At 33.5% G+C, this 17,458-nt stretch overlaps 1 protein-coding gene across 1 annotated transcript in view; it reads left to right on the forward strand.

The window, feature by feature from the left end:
- Window positions 1-17,458, forward strand: part of TRDN (triadin) — a 297,181-nt gene that overhangs the window by 20,944 nt on the left and 258,779 nt on the right. The window contains 2 exon segments of the mRNA XM_044238841.1: window positions 1,571-1,735; window positions 2,816-2,848. Coding sequence (XP_044094776.1) covers window positions 1,571-1,735; window positions 2,816-2,848 — 198 coding nt within the window.

Consider the following 17,458-nt stretch of genomic DNA (forward strand, 5'->3'; position numbering starts at 1 on the left):
ACAAAGATGTCTAATAGGTGACTCAAGTTTGATATGTCTAAAATTCTTGTACTTATATGAGACCCCTAAAAAACCCTATTTCTCTCCAGACCTCCCCATTTCAACAAAAGACATTTCCCTTGTGCCAGTTTTTCATGCCAAAAACCTTGAAGTTATCCTGTACCCCTCTCTTTCTCTCACATCCAGGAGCCAAACTATAAGCTTATCTGATTAGCTGTATCTTTTAAATACATTCAGAAAATGACCACATCTCTCTCTCTCTCTTTCTTTCTTACACACACACACACACACACACACACACTATCATCCTGATAGAAATCACCATCATCTTTCCCCTTGCATTTTTCATTTGGCTCTTACTGATCTCCCAGTTTCAAACTTGGCATTCTTTCAATCCTCAACCCAGAGAATGAAGTTACATAAGTCAAATCACTTCATTTTTTGCTTTAACCTTCCAGTGACTTCCTATCTCCTTCAGAATAAAAGCCTAATTTTAGAATCCTTAACCTTTAAATAATATCATATGTTGATATAATTCTATTCTTTTAAGATTTCAGAGGGAGAAAAATCCCTGAAAAACTAAAAAAAGTTTCTAAAATTAAGGAAAACATAAATCTAAAATTTAATTTAGATTGATGAAAAATCAGTTTCAATTTATACCATATTTTTAGATATAGCACCTCTTCAATCAGATATTAAAGGCTATCTCTGTCCCCTGAGAGTAATTTTCATGTAATTAAAGTGAGAAGGACAACATTTTAGAAATACCTATTACGTCTATTTGCTTGCATTTTTATTTTTTAATCTTTCAGTTCCCAATAGTTTCTATTTCTCAGGATATTAAAAAAAAAATGGAAGATTTATAGACTTCAGTTTTTCCTAATTCTATCTACTAATGTTACTAGAAATTTATAAATTTTTAATTTGCAGGTACTGGGATGCCTGAAAAGAAGAAACAAAGTGAATCTAGCTGGAACCTGATATGAATACTACCTTGACAATTCCAGATTTTTACTGATACACCACAAGTTATAATAAATGGACCTATTAGTCTTATTTTAGTCAACAGCTACTTAACACCTACTTGGCACTTATTGTTTGCCTAAAAAATTTACAGAGCTATCTTCTTCATGACACTTTTCAGTATAAGATGGGCCAAAAACGATATCTTGTGTTCCTGAGCATCCATAACATAGGGTGTATATTGCAATTTGAATAACATCGATGTACACTATTTCATTCCATTCCTAATTTTGCCCTGTATTAAACTCTTATTTAGATTATAAACTTCTCCTGGACAATTTCTTTCTTGGTAACCCTATAGTGTTTTGTACCATAAGTATGCAATAACTTTTCTTTTTAATTGAATACACATGCATACTATGACAAAATACAGTTTCTGTTTCTGAGCACCCAAAAAAATTGTAGACAAGAGACATTTACATTTATAAAATTGACATATTTTGTGTCAAAGGCACAAATCAGGATAAATGGCTCTTCTTGGTTTTGGGGGGGAATGATTGTAAAATTTTTCTCTTGTTTTGAATTTTTCTCTTGTTTTGAATTTTAGCGAGCTCTCTTTCCAAGATTGGCTCAGATCCTCTAAAACTTGTGCACGATGCTGTGGAAGAAACCACAGACTGGGTCTATGGCTTCTTTTCTTTGTTGTCTGACATCATCTCGTCTGAGGGTGATGAAGAAGATGATGATGATGGGGATGAGGACGCTGATAAAGGTACAAAGAGCATAGAGACCCACCTAACTTCTCAAAACAAGATTAGATAGGCATGATAGTGGTTTGCTGAAGTTTAAACACAAATGAGCACTTGGGTCAGGCTAAACCAAAATGCATACGATTCTGAGGTCTAACTGCATTATTGACCGGCTGCCAAACTCAGTAAATAGGCCTCTATTTGGCTTTCATTTTACAGCTTATCTGTCATTATGGCAAAGATATCAGATTTAAATACTACCATTTGTGTAGCATTGTAGTAGAAAGGGTCTTACTATAAAGGGTCAAACTCACATCTCACATCTCACACCTCACATCTATATGCTTCTTTGGGGAGAAAATAGTAGCTATTTCTCATGTTTATCCTTAGGAAGACTGAAATAAGAGCAATAATTGATAGGCATATGTTCTCTACATGTAAGTCATATTCATGATCAAATAGAAAGCAATTCTACTAAAATCATAATCAAAAGTAAACTTATTGAACCAAATGGAGGTGTGGAATGGAGGGACATTATAAATATCACAATAATTATGCAACTAACCTATGTACTCTCTCATATATATTAGTAAACAAAAGGAAATAAACCCCAACCATACGTAAACTACTATTGAATGGATAGAAAAAAACAAAGAACAAAGCCTTATGATTCTATCTTTTACAAAACATTTTTGAGCGTCAGCCTTAGTCATCAGAAATCATGTATTCAGTCATGACTACCAGGAAAGCTGTTATTACAGCCCTTTCTCTGACTTTGTCTGAATTTGTATTTGTTTGGCCCCAGTGAGAGGTCGAGATGAACAATAGAGAACTGAAATGAACATGATATACGAACTATAATGTATAATTTGGATTGCTGCCATGATTTTATTGAACTCATAAAAGTGAAACTATCTCACATAAATGTACATAAACAAAGTTTATACTTGAAAACTAGAATTTGGGAGGCAAAGTAATATAAGAGCTACTAATGTCAAAACTAATAGATGGCTTTTTTAATGAACAAAAGAAAATGGGAAAAGAGAGAGGCAGTATTATTCAATGCTAAGTTTTTCTAATTTACTGTTTTTGTCTTGTTTTAGGAGAAATAGAAGAGCCTCCCTTGAAACAAAAAGGTTGGTCGTTTTCACCTTTAAAATATGTGGTAATGTTGATCTTCAGCATGATTCAACTATATTTTACATGACTTGTAGCCTTAATTTATTTTTAATGTACAGTTTTGTTTAATGACTAAATTGAGATTTATAGTTAGGTAGAGAAATACTTGATTCTTTCCAATGAGACTGACCGCACTCTTCTTCAGTTGATTATTTAATTGATGCCCTCTTTAGTAGATGGCAAATCTATCTACACACAGAATCATGTGACTTGGAATTGCAGGAATGAAGAGTGAATTCTGTAGCCTCAGAAATGGCCCAGAAGGTGATGATGCCCATGATTTTTATTCTCACTATGGCCAGATGTATTGATTTTAAATTTTTATTCTTTTCCTCCTTATTTTGTTTTTACTATTAATATTCTTCATCTTTAGGTGATAAGTAGGGGACAGGGTGTGTGAAACGTATGGAAAAGAACAATCCTGGAGGCAAAGACCTCTCCCGTTAGTATGTATCATGTATCATCCCAAAGGAATAAAGTTACCTGGGTGTACTTGGATGTGGAAGAGACAGATTTCTTGTGGAAACATATTTGCTAGGATCTTCTTAACTGACTGGGATGATCACAAATGCAAAAGATGGAAGCAATATGACTAGAAAAAAGGTGCATAGCTATGGGGCAAGAGCCTCACAGGGGCAATTATTTTTATAAGAAAGAGTAAGAATTGTCTAGAAGGGACAATAAGGAGAAGGGATACCATTCCTGAGTATAGTTGCTGTCAGAGAGATACAGCCCGCACATAGCCAGACTTGATACAGTTGTGATGTTTTAGTTACTGCTGCACATGTTCAGCAGTGGGCTTTTGGGAGTTTTTACTCCGGGGGAGAATTTGCTGGCTTCTGTTGCTATCTGCTTAGACCTACTGTAGATGCAAACAGTGGGATCTAAATTGGGAGCTTCAGCCTTGTCTGAGCAGATGATGATTATTTCATTATCTGGGGCAAAATCCACTTAGTGTGTGTTAATTTGGAAAATTTGAATTTGTAACTTGTCCAACAAATGAGAGCTAAACTAGTGAAACCCAAATGTGGAAAAGTCAGAAATGAAAGTATTTAGGAAGTTATCAAGAGGAGAAGACAGGTTTCTTGATCACAAATCCAGGATGAGAACTCAAGCTGTAATTCTGCCATCAAATCCAGGTTTAGGATAAACTTCTTGAGGTTAGAAATAGTTTAACAGATGACCTCCAGTGGATAGTGCCTAGAACATAGTAAAAGTTTAAGCTGATGAGTTACTAGTCATTATCAGGAAACAACAGTCTATGTATACTGTGTATTCCAATTGGAAATGGAAGAGAGAAAAGCAAATATTTTTTTTACTTATAAAGTGAATTCTATAGGAATATCATAAGATCATATTCTCCATAAATCACTACCTAGAATTCAGTAAAGAATCTGTTCTTTCCTTTTGATTTGAATTTCCCTATGGGATTACTTCAAAATTGTTTCATGTAATGATTAACATAAAGTGCAGATCCACACAAAACTGATTATTATTCTCTAAATTATTGCCTTGTTTTATAAAATCAACAGAAAAACTATTAAATAGTTGTTAGGGATTTTTTGAAAAAAGATGTCAGTAATGTTCATTAGTTAAAACAATCTAAATGATATATGTATTTAAAACCGTGTACACTGGGGTGCCTGGGTGGCTCAGTGGGTTAAATAAAGCCTCTGCCTTCGGCTCAGGTCATGATCCCAGAGTCCTGGGATTGAGCCCCGCATGGGCTCTCTGCTCAGCAGGGAGCCTGCTTCCCCCTTTCTCTCTCTGCTGCCTCTCTGCCTACTGTGATCTCTGTCTGTCAAATAAAAAAAAAAAAAATCTTTAAAATAAAATAAAACCAAGTACACTAATGTCTTGAAGGATTACTAAAAGAATTGACTTAAGATCATTCAAGTATATTTTGTAAATAATATTACTCACAAAGTTGTGTGAGAAAATGGACATCTAAGGAAACATCTTATATATCCTATCTTGGGTATAGAAGCTATGCAATAATGAACATTGGTTGAAGTGGAGTGAAGGAAATATATTTCATTATAATTACTATTTTTTTTACTTATAAGCTTTTCTGTTGTAGTGTCATAGAGGCAATGAGAATTTTAAAGCAGTATGTAATATTTTGCAGAACATTTCTAATTATATTCTATGTTTAAAAGTGGATTTTAAGTATTATTAGAGAAGAGATGCTATGAGCTTATCCCCATTTTATGATGGATTTTTAAAAACATTTTCATATTTAAAAATTATGCTTGGGGTGCCTGGGTGGCTCAGTGGGTTAAGCCTCTGCCTTCGGCTCAGGTCATGATCTCAGGGTCCTGGGATCGAGTCCCCACATCGGGCTCTCTGCTCAGCAGGGAGCCTGCTTCCCTCCTCTCTCTCTGCCTGCCTCTCTGCCTACTTGTGATCTCTCTCTCTGTCTCTCTGTCAAATAAATAAATAAAATATTTTAAAAAAAATTGTGCTTTAAGAAGTATACATTTTTTGGTAATCTAAAATGACAGTGTCCTAAACCATTTCATTTTCATCCATTTAAATGACTTTCTATTGATCTCCTCATGAAATACTTTTCCTTCCCATTCAGATATGTTCAACAATATTTAGCCATTTTATATAACCTAAATTATCAGTCTGTAGTATTGTTTGTTTAGCTGTCCTGTGTCTTTATGAAGCATTTTATTTAAATGCACTTAAAATGTTAGTTTTATTTGTCCAGTTGCTATTTTCATCGAAATAAAAACTCAACTACCCAGTTATTTATGGGTGGAGTTTGCAGTTCTAAGCTGATGTGGAATGATGGTCTAGTCAAATAATCTCATGGTTGCAGGATTGAGTATTAAACAGATTATTAATATGGATGAAATTTTTGAGTCTGCAATTCTGTGACTTATGTTGTTATATATAAATACAGCTTTAGCGTATGAGATGTAGTACATAGTGTCTTTATACATCTTTATTTTTCAGCTTGTCAAAATTTTAAAATAATCTATTCTATTACCAAACACTACATGATGAGTGTCCAAGGCACTGAATCATTATAAAATATTATATTTTATTATATAATTATTCAAAACTTACAATTATGGAAATCAACTACCACTGTACATATTAGTTGCGTTGTGTATGGTAGGTGCACTTTGATTATTTGGAGTCTCCTGTTGTGTAGCTTCTTCACAGGAGGGTGTACATCACGGATGCTAGTGCCCCACTTTCCCAGTGTAACTGTAAAGGAATGAAATTATATTTGTGCGTTTTCCTCAAATAGTTTTGCCTGAAAACACATCTAAATTCATAATAGTACTTCTACTTTACAACATAGAGAATGTCCTTCACCCATCCTAAAATTGCTGGAATGTTCACCCCAAAGACCAATAGGCCTTTCTACCCAGGCCTGCATACATCTGCTAAAGAAGAATCATGGTGCTGATACAGGAGAGCTCTTTTTCTTGATGGGAGGGTCTCACACCAAAGATATAGTGGAGTAGAGGAGACTCGAGCAATGATCAGTTTCATTTAATGACTTTGCCTTTTATTTAGCTGCAAAATGTGAAAGATCACGTTCCTCTTGAGGAAGGGTCCCATGAGAGCAAAGCAAAAATAATATAGATAAGAAATACTAAAAGCTAAAAATGCCTTTTAAGAATTTAAATGTAAGTAATTCTTTTCATTTATTCTCAATACTTGCTTTTAGGAAGTGCCATTGGCTTGAAAGAGCACTTTGAAACAACCAAAACAGTGTAGGTTACTGATGCTGATTCTTTTAAATATAACTGGGATATTTTATGAGACAGCCAAACTTTTAAAGATGCATTGACTAAACCCATAGATACCACCTTTCTGTGATACCTTCCAGATTTATTTTGCATTGTTCAAAAAAGAAATTTAAAACGTACTTTATGTAATTACATTATAGAACATTTAATCTAATTGTAGTAAAACCTTTCTATTTCATCTAATGTGAGATGTTTAATATTTTGTATCTCCTATTGACAAAAAAGTCATATGCTATTTGCAGAACCAATTTACTCTCTCTATATACATATATTAAAGTACATATGTATATATGCATATACATTATGCACCATTTGTTAATTATATGTATTTTTTACCTCCTATTAATAAAAAATATAAAACTATATACTAGCTATTGGTTTTAAATGCATGTATATATATGTAAATGTATATATTTAATACATATTCTCTTTTACTTGATAAGTATACAATTTTAAGATAGCTTACAAAATTATTAAAATTATTTATTTTATATTTGAAAGTTACTTATTTAATCCCAAAAGGAAAACATTTGAATTTGATACCCCCCTCACACATATAGCTGAAATGTCAAACTCTTTATCATATCTTAGTTTCACAAAGAGTTTAAAATTATACCTATTTATTACATGACGTTAGTACAAATAAAATAATTTACAATAGAATATTGGTTTGTCTTGTTTTTATAACTTATTTTCTAAAATAAATTTATTATATTAAATCTGTCTCATTTTAGTCTTTTCATCTACTTTTAATAACATGCCTTCCAGGTGTGTTGCAAAACTTATTCTTTCTTAATAATTGTCTAAAGATGCAGACTAAAATTTTTTTGAATTACAAAATGAAATTACATTTTTTGAGAGAGATAAATTTGATTTGAGTAAGAGGTTTGAAAACAAAGGCTGGTTTGCCCATTAGCTAACATGACAAACATTTTTTATAAATAAAGTGAGTAACATCCAAGGTCTAGATGAAATATACTAAAAAAGCAAGATGTACATGCAAAAGTACATAAGACAGTATCATTTTTATCCAAATTCATTACCATTTGCAATGTTTTGATTTTTCTTCATCCTTTCTGAGTATATTGTTGAGTGAAGGTAGTAAAAATATCTAGCAGTCGTTTGGTGGGTCTGATAAAATCATTTTATGTCCAGGAAATTCAGAAAATGAATGACTCTCAGAATAGAGTAACAAACTTTTGTGTGTTTTTCAAATTTTTATTTCCAATGTAACTGAAGAAGTCATTAGTCAGTTACTCAGCTCAGAGATCATTGAGAATAAATTCCTTATTGATTCCCTATGTCATTTTACCATTGCTTAGAAGAAGATTAAAAAAAATAACATTATCATAATAAAATTGTCATCTCTGTGTATGTGTGGGTGCACGTGTGTGTAGCTTTATATACATGTACATGCATAAATCGTATGTACGCATGTGTGCATACCTGTTCATAAGGCTTCTCAACCTTTGTATCTTTAAAAAGTAAACAAGGTTATATTTGTCATCTTATCTAATTCCACCTATAAATCATATTCACAAATACATGAACTAATTAAAGTTGTATATATCCCATAAAGAGAGCAATGACTTTCCAATAAAATTTATATTTTGTTTTTGAGGTTTAATAATACTTTAATGAAAATTTGTAAAATATTAACCTTCATATTCTTATAATCATAGGATATGAAAGAAATCCTAAATTTCAAAATATATACTTTTTTTCTAAAGAAGTGGATAGTATGGTCAAGAAAAAAATCCAAATCATAAAAATATATTGTTCTTGAATGAAATTTTATGAGGGAAACGGAATGAAAATATGTATGAATTAAAAAAGAAAAAAGAAAAATATACAATTTCCAGATGTTAAAAAAGCTTGTTTGTTATTTTAAATCCATAATGAAGAATCTCAAAATATTGTGGTACCATCCATGATGGATGGACCATCATCAGGTCCATCAACCCCATTTTTTTTTTAAGATTTTATTTATTTATTTGACAGACAGAGATCACAAGTAGGCAGAGAGGCAGGCAGAGAGAGAGAGAGGAGGAAGCAGGCTCCCTGCTGAGCAGACAGCCTGATGCGGGGCTCTATCCCAGGACCCTGGGATCATGACCGGCGCCAAAGGCAGAGGTTTTAACCTACTGAGCCACCCAGGTACCCCATCAACCCCATTTTTAACCAGATGAAACAATTTTATTTTTAAAAGTCAAAATTTATAATAATCTATTAATTGTACTTTTTAAACTTATGATAAAAATTTAGAAGTTATATTCAAAATATAGAAGGAGATACAGTTTCCCAAAATTTTCTAAGGTAATGTCAAAGGAAAAATAATTAAAGTTTCTGTAATGAAAATGAAAATTTTGTGCTCTGGATGACCTAAGGATTCTGAGTGAGAATAGAGGATGAAGGCCCAAGGTTCCACCATAGTCAATAATCACTTAAATCACCCTAAATAATCCCTATTTCAGATCACTGACATGTTTTATCCCTTCCGTAAATTTGTTTTTCAATAAACCTTTTTCAAATGTTTTCTACATGCTAAGCAATATGCTACGCAGAGGAGAACATGTAAGTCTTTGTGTACAGCATTCCCAAAAGTTCACAATGAATGTTTGCTAATAAGATAGTAAATAGGGGCTCCTGGGTGGCTCAGTTGGTTAAGCATCTCCCTTCTGCTCAGGTCATGATCCCAGATTCTTGGGATGGAACCCCACCTCAGGGTCCCTGCTCAGCGAAGAGTCTGCTCTTTTTTTTCTCCCTCAGCCCCTCCCCCACATTCATGTTTGCTCTCTTTCTCTCACTCTCAAGTAAATAAATAAAATCTTAAAAAAGTATGATAAAAAATAAATGACTGTAATGGAGATTTCATGTGATATGCCTAATAAAGTTAATTATTCCATACTAATTACAGAATCAATGTAAGATTGCAAATGAGTCAAAGACTATCTTATTTAGTATAATGTACTGAAAAAAACTTACTGAAGAGTTTAATGAATAGATGAGTAATTCAGATAATAAATTAGATAAAATAACTTGGGCACTGCAAATTTGATAATGATGAGGTGATCATATACAACTAAACTTAAAGAAGATGAAAATAAGAATAATGATAACTATATTGAAAATGAATAAACTATCTTGGGCAAAAATAGAAATATAATAAAATTACATAAATTTAATTCTCTTAATAATTCATAAATACTCCCAAGTCAAAGCTAATCACAGACTTCCCAACACAGATACAGAGAAGGAGAGATAAAGTGAGGGAGGCAGTGATGGAGGGAGAGAAGAGGGAGAGAGAGAGAGAGAGAGAGAGATCCAGTATTCTTAAAGCAAAGTTAGACATATAGTTCCATGTGTAACACGTGTTGCTATTTTTCTGTTTCTTTTTCAAACATAAAGTATTGGTTTATCACAAACCTAGTATGATTTTGCTTTCACATTTCTATATTGGTACTTAGGTGATGTTAACTTTTCAGATTGGGTAAATTCTTTGTAAGAGAGTACAATTCTTTAGTGGATATAGAGCTTTTTAATTTTTTGTGCTAACATTTCTAAGTGCAACCTAATGAATATACTTATCTCCTTTTTACAGTTTACTCTTAGTTAAACCTAGGTCTGTAGTAACTCTGTTTATAAGAATAATCATTACAGCAGTTATGTCCCCTGCAATATGTAATTTCAGAAGACAGTAATGGTCCCCTAACAAGACGTTTATAATGTCATTTTCAGACAGCTAGATTTAAAATTCAGAAAGAATAGTTTTAGTCATTTGGAACTATGCACACTCAGTTTTTTGGGAAGGAAGAACTGTTTTTCAATTTCAGAATAGTGGCCTTACATGTTAAATCATGGCTTGCCTTATAGGAAAGAACTAGACACCTCACTATGTTAGGTTAATTTCCTTGCTTCCTAATTATGTACTCTTTGAAACAAGGATCTGTCCTCCAGTTTGAACAGGACCCAAGTATGAAGGCTGATATTCAGTGAGATTGTACCTGATGCATGTCAACAGCAGAAGAGAGTCTTCTCTACTTAGAGCAAAACAAATTACGTTCTCCTTATAGTCATGTTTTTAAATTTCCTTAAAGCTCCTTGGCTTGAAAAGAACCCAGTAAATTTAAACTCAGGTCTTTCATTGTGTATTTTTCTCACTTGATTGAAACCCACAATAGCTCTTTGCAGTCAGGGTGAATAAGGAAGAGCCAGGAAATTTGCGCATCATAAATATTCAAGACTTTAGGATTAGGCCATTGAGAAGGTTGTATCACGTCATCAGGAGTAAGATAGATGGACAAGTTTCCGTGCCAGAGATTTCATTGCATCCATCTTTGTTGGCAGCTTCAGTGGCTTACACCAGGCTGAACATTAAGTGCCTGAAAAATATGGTGAGTGAAAAAAGGAGATGAAATGGAAAGGTGACTCGACTTGTTAAAATTCATAGGCTCAGAATATTGGTTACTAGGTAGGCCCTCGTAACCTTGTTAAATAGATACATTTATCTTTGGACCTCTTCACTTAGGAAGTGTGGATTCAAACTCAACTCCACAGCTACAGGGCTGCCTTTTCCCTTGGGCTATACGAGGAACCCGCTGCTTTATCTTTTGCCTGTTTTTCTGATTATCAATCAGACCCACCACAACAAAGCCCAGGTGGCAGGCTTGGATGTAGACTCCCAATAAAGAAGTCTGAGGTGGCTGAGGTGAAGGAAGATCTGGTTAGTGATCCAGAGAATCACTTCTTCCTGGGGTTGCAGCTGTAGTGAACTCTGGATCCACTGGGTTAGGCAACTTTTGAATCTCTTTTTTTTTTTTTTTTTTTTTTTAAGATTTTTAAAAGTTTATTTGAGAGACAGCATGAGCAGGAGGAGAGACAGAGAGAGAAGCAGACTCCCCACTGAGCGGGAACCCCAATGTGGGGCTCAGTCCCAGGACCCCTAGATCATGACCCAAGCCAAAGTCAGACATTTAACAACTGAGCCACCCAAGCACCCAGGTGCTTTTTGTATCTTATGCTACTAGAAAGAGCTCATCTCTATCAAGACAAGCAAACTAGAACCAGGATGATAGGAGGTAAATAATAGTAGGTACAGATAACAATGGGTAAAACCAGAGCCTGAAAGAACATCCCAAAGAAAGCATTGAAATTATTCCTGCACTGACAAGAAACACCTGAAATGGTTGGGCCAGATTTGAGTTGTCTCAGAGGCACTTCTTACTCACCTTGATGTGGGCACCAAAATCTGATCTCAGGGTTGCTTCGGTCTTATCTGTAAATCAGATTAGATAAGTAATGGAGAGGTGTATGAGTGAGAAGCTGTTATTCCAGACTCCATTCTCTCCAGTTATGTAGGTTTCCTTTCTTAAAGTCATAAAAAATACGGTGTTGGTTGAATACAGATGGCTTAAAGTATTACATCGTCCAGATTGTGTATTTTCATTTAGAATGGTTTGTTGAAAAATAAAACAAAATTAAAAAGAAAAGGCAACACAGAAAACTCTCCAATATTTCTCAACTCTGTGCATTAGATTCAAATGATGGGGGTCCAAAATTGATTTCAATCTGACTTAATGGAAAGGATACTTCACAGTTCAAATGACTGAAAGATGCAAGAGTAAAACTGGATTCAGGGATGGCTGGAAAGGGTTTTTTGCTATTGTTGTTGTTGTTTAAGATTTTATTTATTTATTTGACAAAGAGAAAGAGAGATCACAAGTAGGCAGAGCAGCGGGCAGAGAGAGGAGGGGAAACAGGCTCCCTACTGAGCAGGCTTGATCCCAGGACCCTGAGATCATGACCTGAGCTGAAGGCAGAGGCTTAACCCATCGAGCCACCCAGGCGCCCCGTGGATATAGGTTTTTTAATAACATGATTTGTACATCTTCTATCTTTGCTCCTGACCCTGCTTTCCTTCATCTGCTTAATTCTCAGGCAGACTTTCCTCTCCTATTGGCAATTATGATGGCCAGAAGCGTCAGGCCCAAGGTATTTTACTTCAGCCGCTCAGGAGAGGAGGCTGTGCTTTTCCTCAATGATTTCAGCAAAAACAATGTAGTTGACTCATTGATTTGTATCTAGTAACACACCCTTCTTAGAACCAATCAGCTGGCCAGAGACCTGCAGCAGGCTCTTTGTCAAGATCTAGGGAATAGACCCATCCTTGGGAGTAAAGAGTGGAGTTGGCATCCCCCAAACTCTTGATACTGAGATGGGAAAAGGATTGGTTCCTGAAACTAGAGGAGATAGGCAGTTACAATAATGAATTCTAGCAGGTGAGCCACAGATGTCTTTTTAATTTGGAACCCCAGAACCCTTCCCACTTCAGATTTACCCAGCCAGAATCTCCAGAGGTCAGTCCTTAAGCAGTTGTATTTTCAAAACCTCCTCCATGTGTTCCTAACTCTCAACCCCGGGTGAGAACCATTGCAACCCAAATGATTAATTCTATAAATGAGTGATTTTATGCATTGTGACACCAGGAAGGGAGAGAGTCAAAGATAAGTGGATAATTGCACTTATTATTTATACATAGTGACTGCTCTTCTATATAAATTTACCATTAAAAAAATACCAAACCATGAATAATAAAATGCAAACCAGATTAATATCACTGTCACATTGCCCTAGACTATTGGAATAACTATTGACAATTGATGTTCATCAGCTGAACACATCAACATTTTAAACATAATTCAGATAGACTTGAAGAAATACGATGAGAAGATATTTGCATTGATTCCCCTTCTGCAGTTAACCTGCTATGGTTAAGTCACTTAACCCCAGTGGCTATCAGATCTCACAACCATAAAGGAAAGAGGCTGGATTTTACTGATGTCCATAATATTCTGATTAAATTGTGATGTCATATATTAATATTTTTACCAAGAATTTTGTCTGGACTACAGCTTGCAGCTCAAAGTATGCTCTAAGGAAGCAGCATCAGCATCATCTGGGAGTGATTTAGGAATGCAGAACCAGGCTTCATCCAGACCAAAGAATCAAAACCTGCATTTTAGGACGATCCCCAGGCAACTCATTTACACATTAAAATTTGAGAAATGTTGGTCTAGACAGTGGTTCCTACTTCTGACTGTGGTTCTGAAATCGCCTGAGAGCTTATTTAAATTGGATACCCCTAAAAGTTTCCTCACCACAAGAGACTAATTGATTAAGTTTGGACTGTTGCTCAGGAATACATTTTAATATCTCCCCAGATGGCTCTGATGTACAACCACATTGATTTTGTCTAGTATATCATCAAATATGAAACACATATTCAAACACAGCCCAAAACATCATCCAAATCCATAAAGTCCACCACTGATTATCTTATAAAAGCTATTGTTTGTTATCATATCATTTCCACCTCATCCTGGGTTATGAACACATGGGGAAAAGTATCTCATTTTATAAATGGAGAAAATACAATTCAAAGAAGAAAAATGGATTAATCTAAGATTGCTAAGTTAGTGACAAAAATGAGGTTAGACAGGTGTCATCATATTTATTTTGAAATTTTTTTGTAGAGGTCAAGACTATCTGGTATTGCTACTGCTATTTTTCTTGATGAGGTTGAGCTTATTTTACAAAACTCTACCACATAATCAAATCTAACAAAATTAAGGTCCAAACATCTTTATGTTTATGGGATTCGACATCCCCGAAGGACACTCTTCTTGATTATTTGTCTATCACTATATCTGAAGTGTATGCCAACTTAATCACAAACACTAGGTAGCTTTGAGGGAAAGAAAATATTCCTCTTTACGGTCTTCATTAATGGTCAGTAGTGTGCTTTCCTCAAAATTTTATAACTAGAACAGAAAACTTATCAGAAAAATCATAGAAAATACAAATACCTACACATCATTTAGAATATTTCTCTAAAATATTGAGAATTTAATACAATATTTTCCTGTAACAATCATTACTTAGCCACTAAATAAATAACTAAATAGCCACTAAATAGATAACTAGACTTGCTTAGTTATTCATTATAATTAGACTTTTGTGTCCTAATCACAGCTGACAAAATCTTACAAATCGAGATTCTATGTTCAAACGAATGATTTGAATTTTCAAGATTAAAATAAGAAAAATTGTAAAAAGGCATTTCATATTGTCTACTGCTTTGATATATATATAGAAAATACAATGATAAAAAGCATTCACTGAAATCCACAACACATAATAATTTAATAAACTTGGTTGTTAAATTAAAGAATCAGGATGGTTGCCTTGGTGACAGAGATTATCTTTTTAACTTCTTGAGTCTGTCATTTTAAAATCTTGAATTGATAATATTTTAAATTTGTTAACAATGTCTTATGTTAATCGAGAAAAATTGTATGCTTTAAATTGGCCATGTTAATCCTAAGCGAAATTATAAATTAATTATTCAACAATCAGCTTTTTTATAAGTAGATAAAAACTATTTATCATAAGTAAAATAAATGCAACATACAAAGTAACTCAGAAAGACTTCACTAAAAAATAAGGTCATTCTTAGGAATCATTTAGCACAATCTATTTTACTATGTCCTATTGATTACTGCTGTTAGTGACCCTCCCATTTTTAAGTGCCATGGCCTGTCTTGCCAAATTATATTTGAAAGTTGATCTCGGAGTCTTGAGGAAATCTGTTGATCTATGATCACCACTGGAACTGTAGGAGACATAGAGTTAAGACGATTATATATTGATAAAAGTAAGCACTCTAAAGATGAAGATGGAGAATCAAGCCAATAAATGAATTTTCACTTCTAATTTGGAGAAGTTTTAAAGATTTTTGTCCATTCAATAATTATGTTTTCCTATGGGAAAACAGAATACACTGTGAGAACCAGAGAATTCTCCCTTACACCCAAAAGTTCCATTTTAAGCTACCAAAAGGATCACTAAAATCTATATTTATCCTCTCAGGTGTCCAGCATAAATATGTATAACAGATGCCAAAATTTCATTATTTCCGTATATAAAATACCATAAGTATATAGTCAAATGCCATCAGACAAAGAAGAATGCAGATGACTATTGAAATACCATAAGCCTCAATAGGGAATATTAGAGAGCCGCAATAGTATCTAACATGTAGAACCAAGGGGATAGAAATTTTGGACCCCTTCTTTTAAGTTATGTTAAGTTGCAAGTACTATTTTCATATCTTGCTCCCAATTATTTATAATGAAATAGACATGATATTTAATTGTCAACCTTTTATTACAAGTATAATATATTCAATTCAGAGTTGTCTTACTTTTTATATAAATATCTATGAATAAGTTTTGAAATAAGGCAGTGTCAAAAAACTACATTAGTATTAAAAATTAGTGTTAGTACCAGTATAGAGTACTGTTATTAAAAAAAATACTCAATACCCTTACTTCTATTATTATATAGCTTTTCAGTGTTCCAGAAAGACGTTATAAAAAAATCTAATTTTTGTACAAGTGTTGCGGCTTCAGAATAATTTTCACAAACTATTTTATTTCCAAAAATAGTAAAATTCTGCAACTTTACCCAGGATTTCTAATAACAGATAAAAATGATTAGAAATGCAACATTTTACTTTCTCAAAATGTTCAACTATACTTATTTTAGTACTTAAATTGAGAGAAGGTTCATAAAGAACAGGTGAGATATGATCCACCATCACTTTCTATATTATGAAAGAGCTTGTAAGCCATAATCCTATCTAAATATTTATTTTTAGAATTTATTAAATATTTATCAAATGGTTAGTATATGATAGCCATCATTGCTATACACTCAAAATTTAATGTGGAACAAAAAAGACATAACTCTTGACCTCATCAAATTTAGAATTTAGTGAGAGAGACAAGTAATAATAATAATAACCAGTGTTTATAAGATACTACTTGACAATCAGGTGCTATTCTAAATTCTTTACATTTTAACTTATTTTAATCCTTCTGTAAATCTAAGTGGGAGATATTATTAAGAACCTCATTTTGAAGAAATGAAGCTTGTATAGCTAGTAAGTGAAGGAATTGCAGTTGGGTAGATGGATTCCAGCATCTATTATCTTAAATACTAAGCTGTATTTTAATACATGTCAGAGATAACTTTATTTTTGTATAGTTCTGTTAACAAATTATCTATGTCTAATTCTCCTAACAAAATGCACATTTTAATTTTATTAGAATAGCATAGATTTATGACATCTCTCATAATGATAATTGTTATAATAATCATTTAATGATCATTGCAATACAAAAATAATGGAAAATCTACATATTGCTAATTTTCACTTATTTTCAGCAACATACTTAATTATTATATCTACACTTCTTGTTTCCCAGCACTTCACATGTCTTCAGAGACATTGGCCTCTAACCTCATTGCTTATTTGGTTTTGGACTTTAGAAAAACAGCCTAGTGAGGAGGGTATACTTCTTTGTTATCTTCGCTGAATTACAAAGCATAAAATCCAAAGTTGAAATTTTCCGAGTTCTTTAAATGAAAGAAAATTTGAAAGGCATTTAAAGCCTAGTGTGATCAAGTTTTCTAATGACTTCAAATGGTTTTAGTTTTAGAGTGGGAGATGAATAAAAGTAAGAATCTAAAAAGGGAGACATTAATTTTTTTTTCCACATCTCATCTTCATTCGTACTTGCCTGTACATCTGGAGAAAAGCAGTAGAGGAAAATCAGGAGTAGTGAAAAAGTTTGGAATATGCTTGCCACATACTGTGGAAATAACTTGCCCATTCTGTAAATCTTTTAGTGTCCTTACCACATTTCCAACACAGTAAACATCAGTGGAGTA

The sequence above is a fragment of the Neovison vison genome, chromosome 1 (genome assembly GCF_020171115.1).
Source record: "Neovison vison isolate M4711 chromosome 1, ASM_NN_V1, whole genome shotgun sequence".
Lineage (NCBI taxonomy): Eukaryota > Metazoa > Chordata > Mammalia > Carnivora > Mustelidae > Neogale > Neogale vison.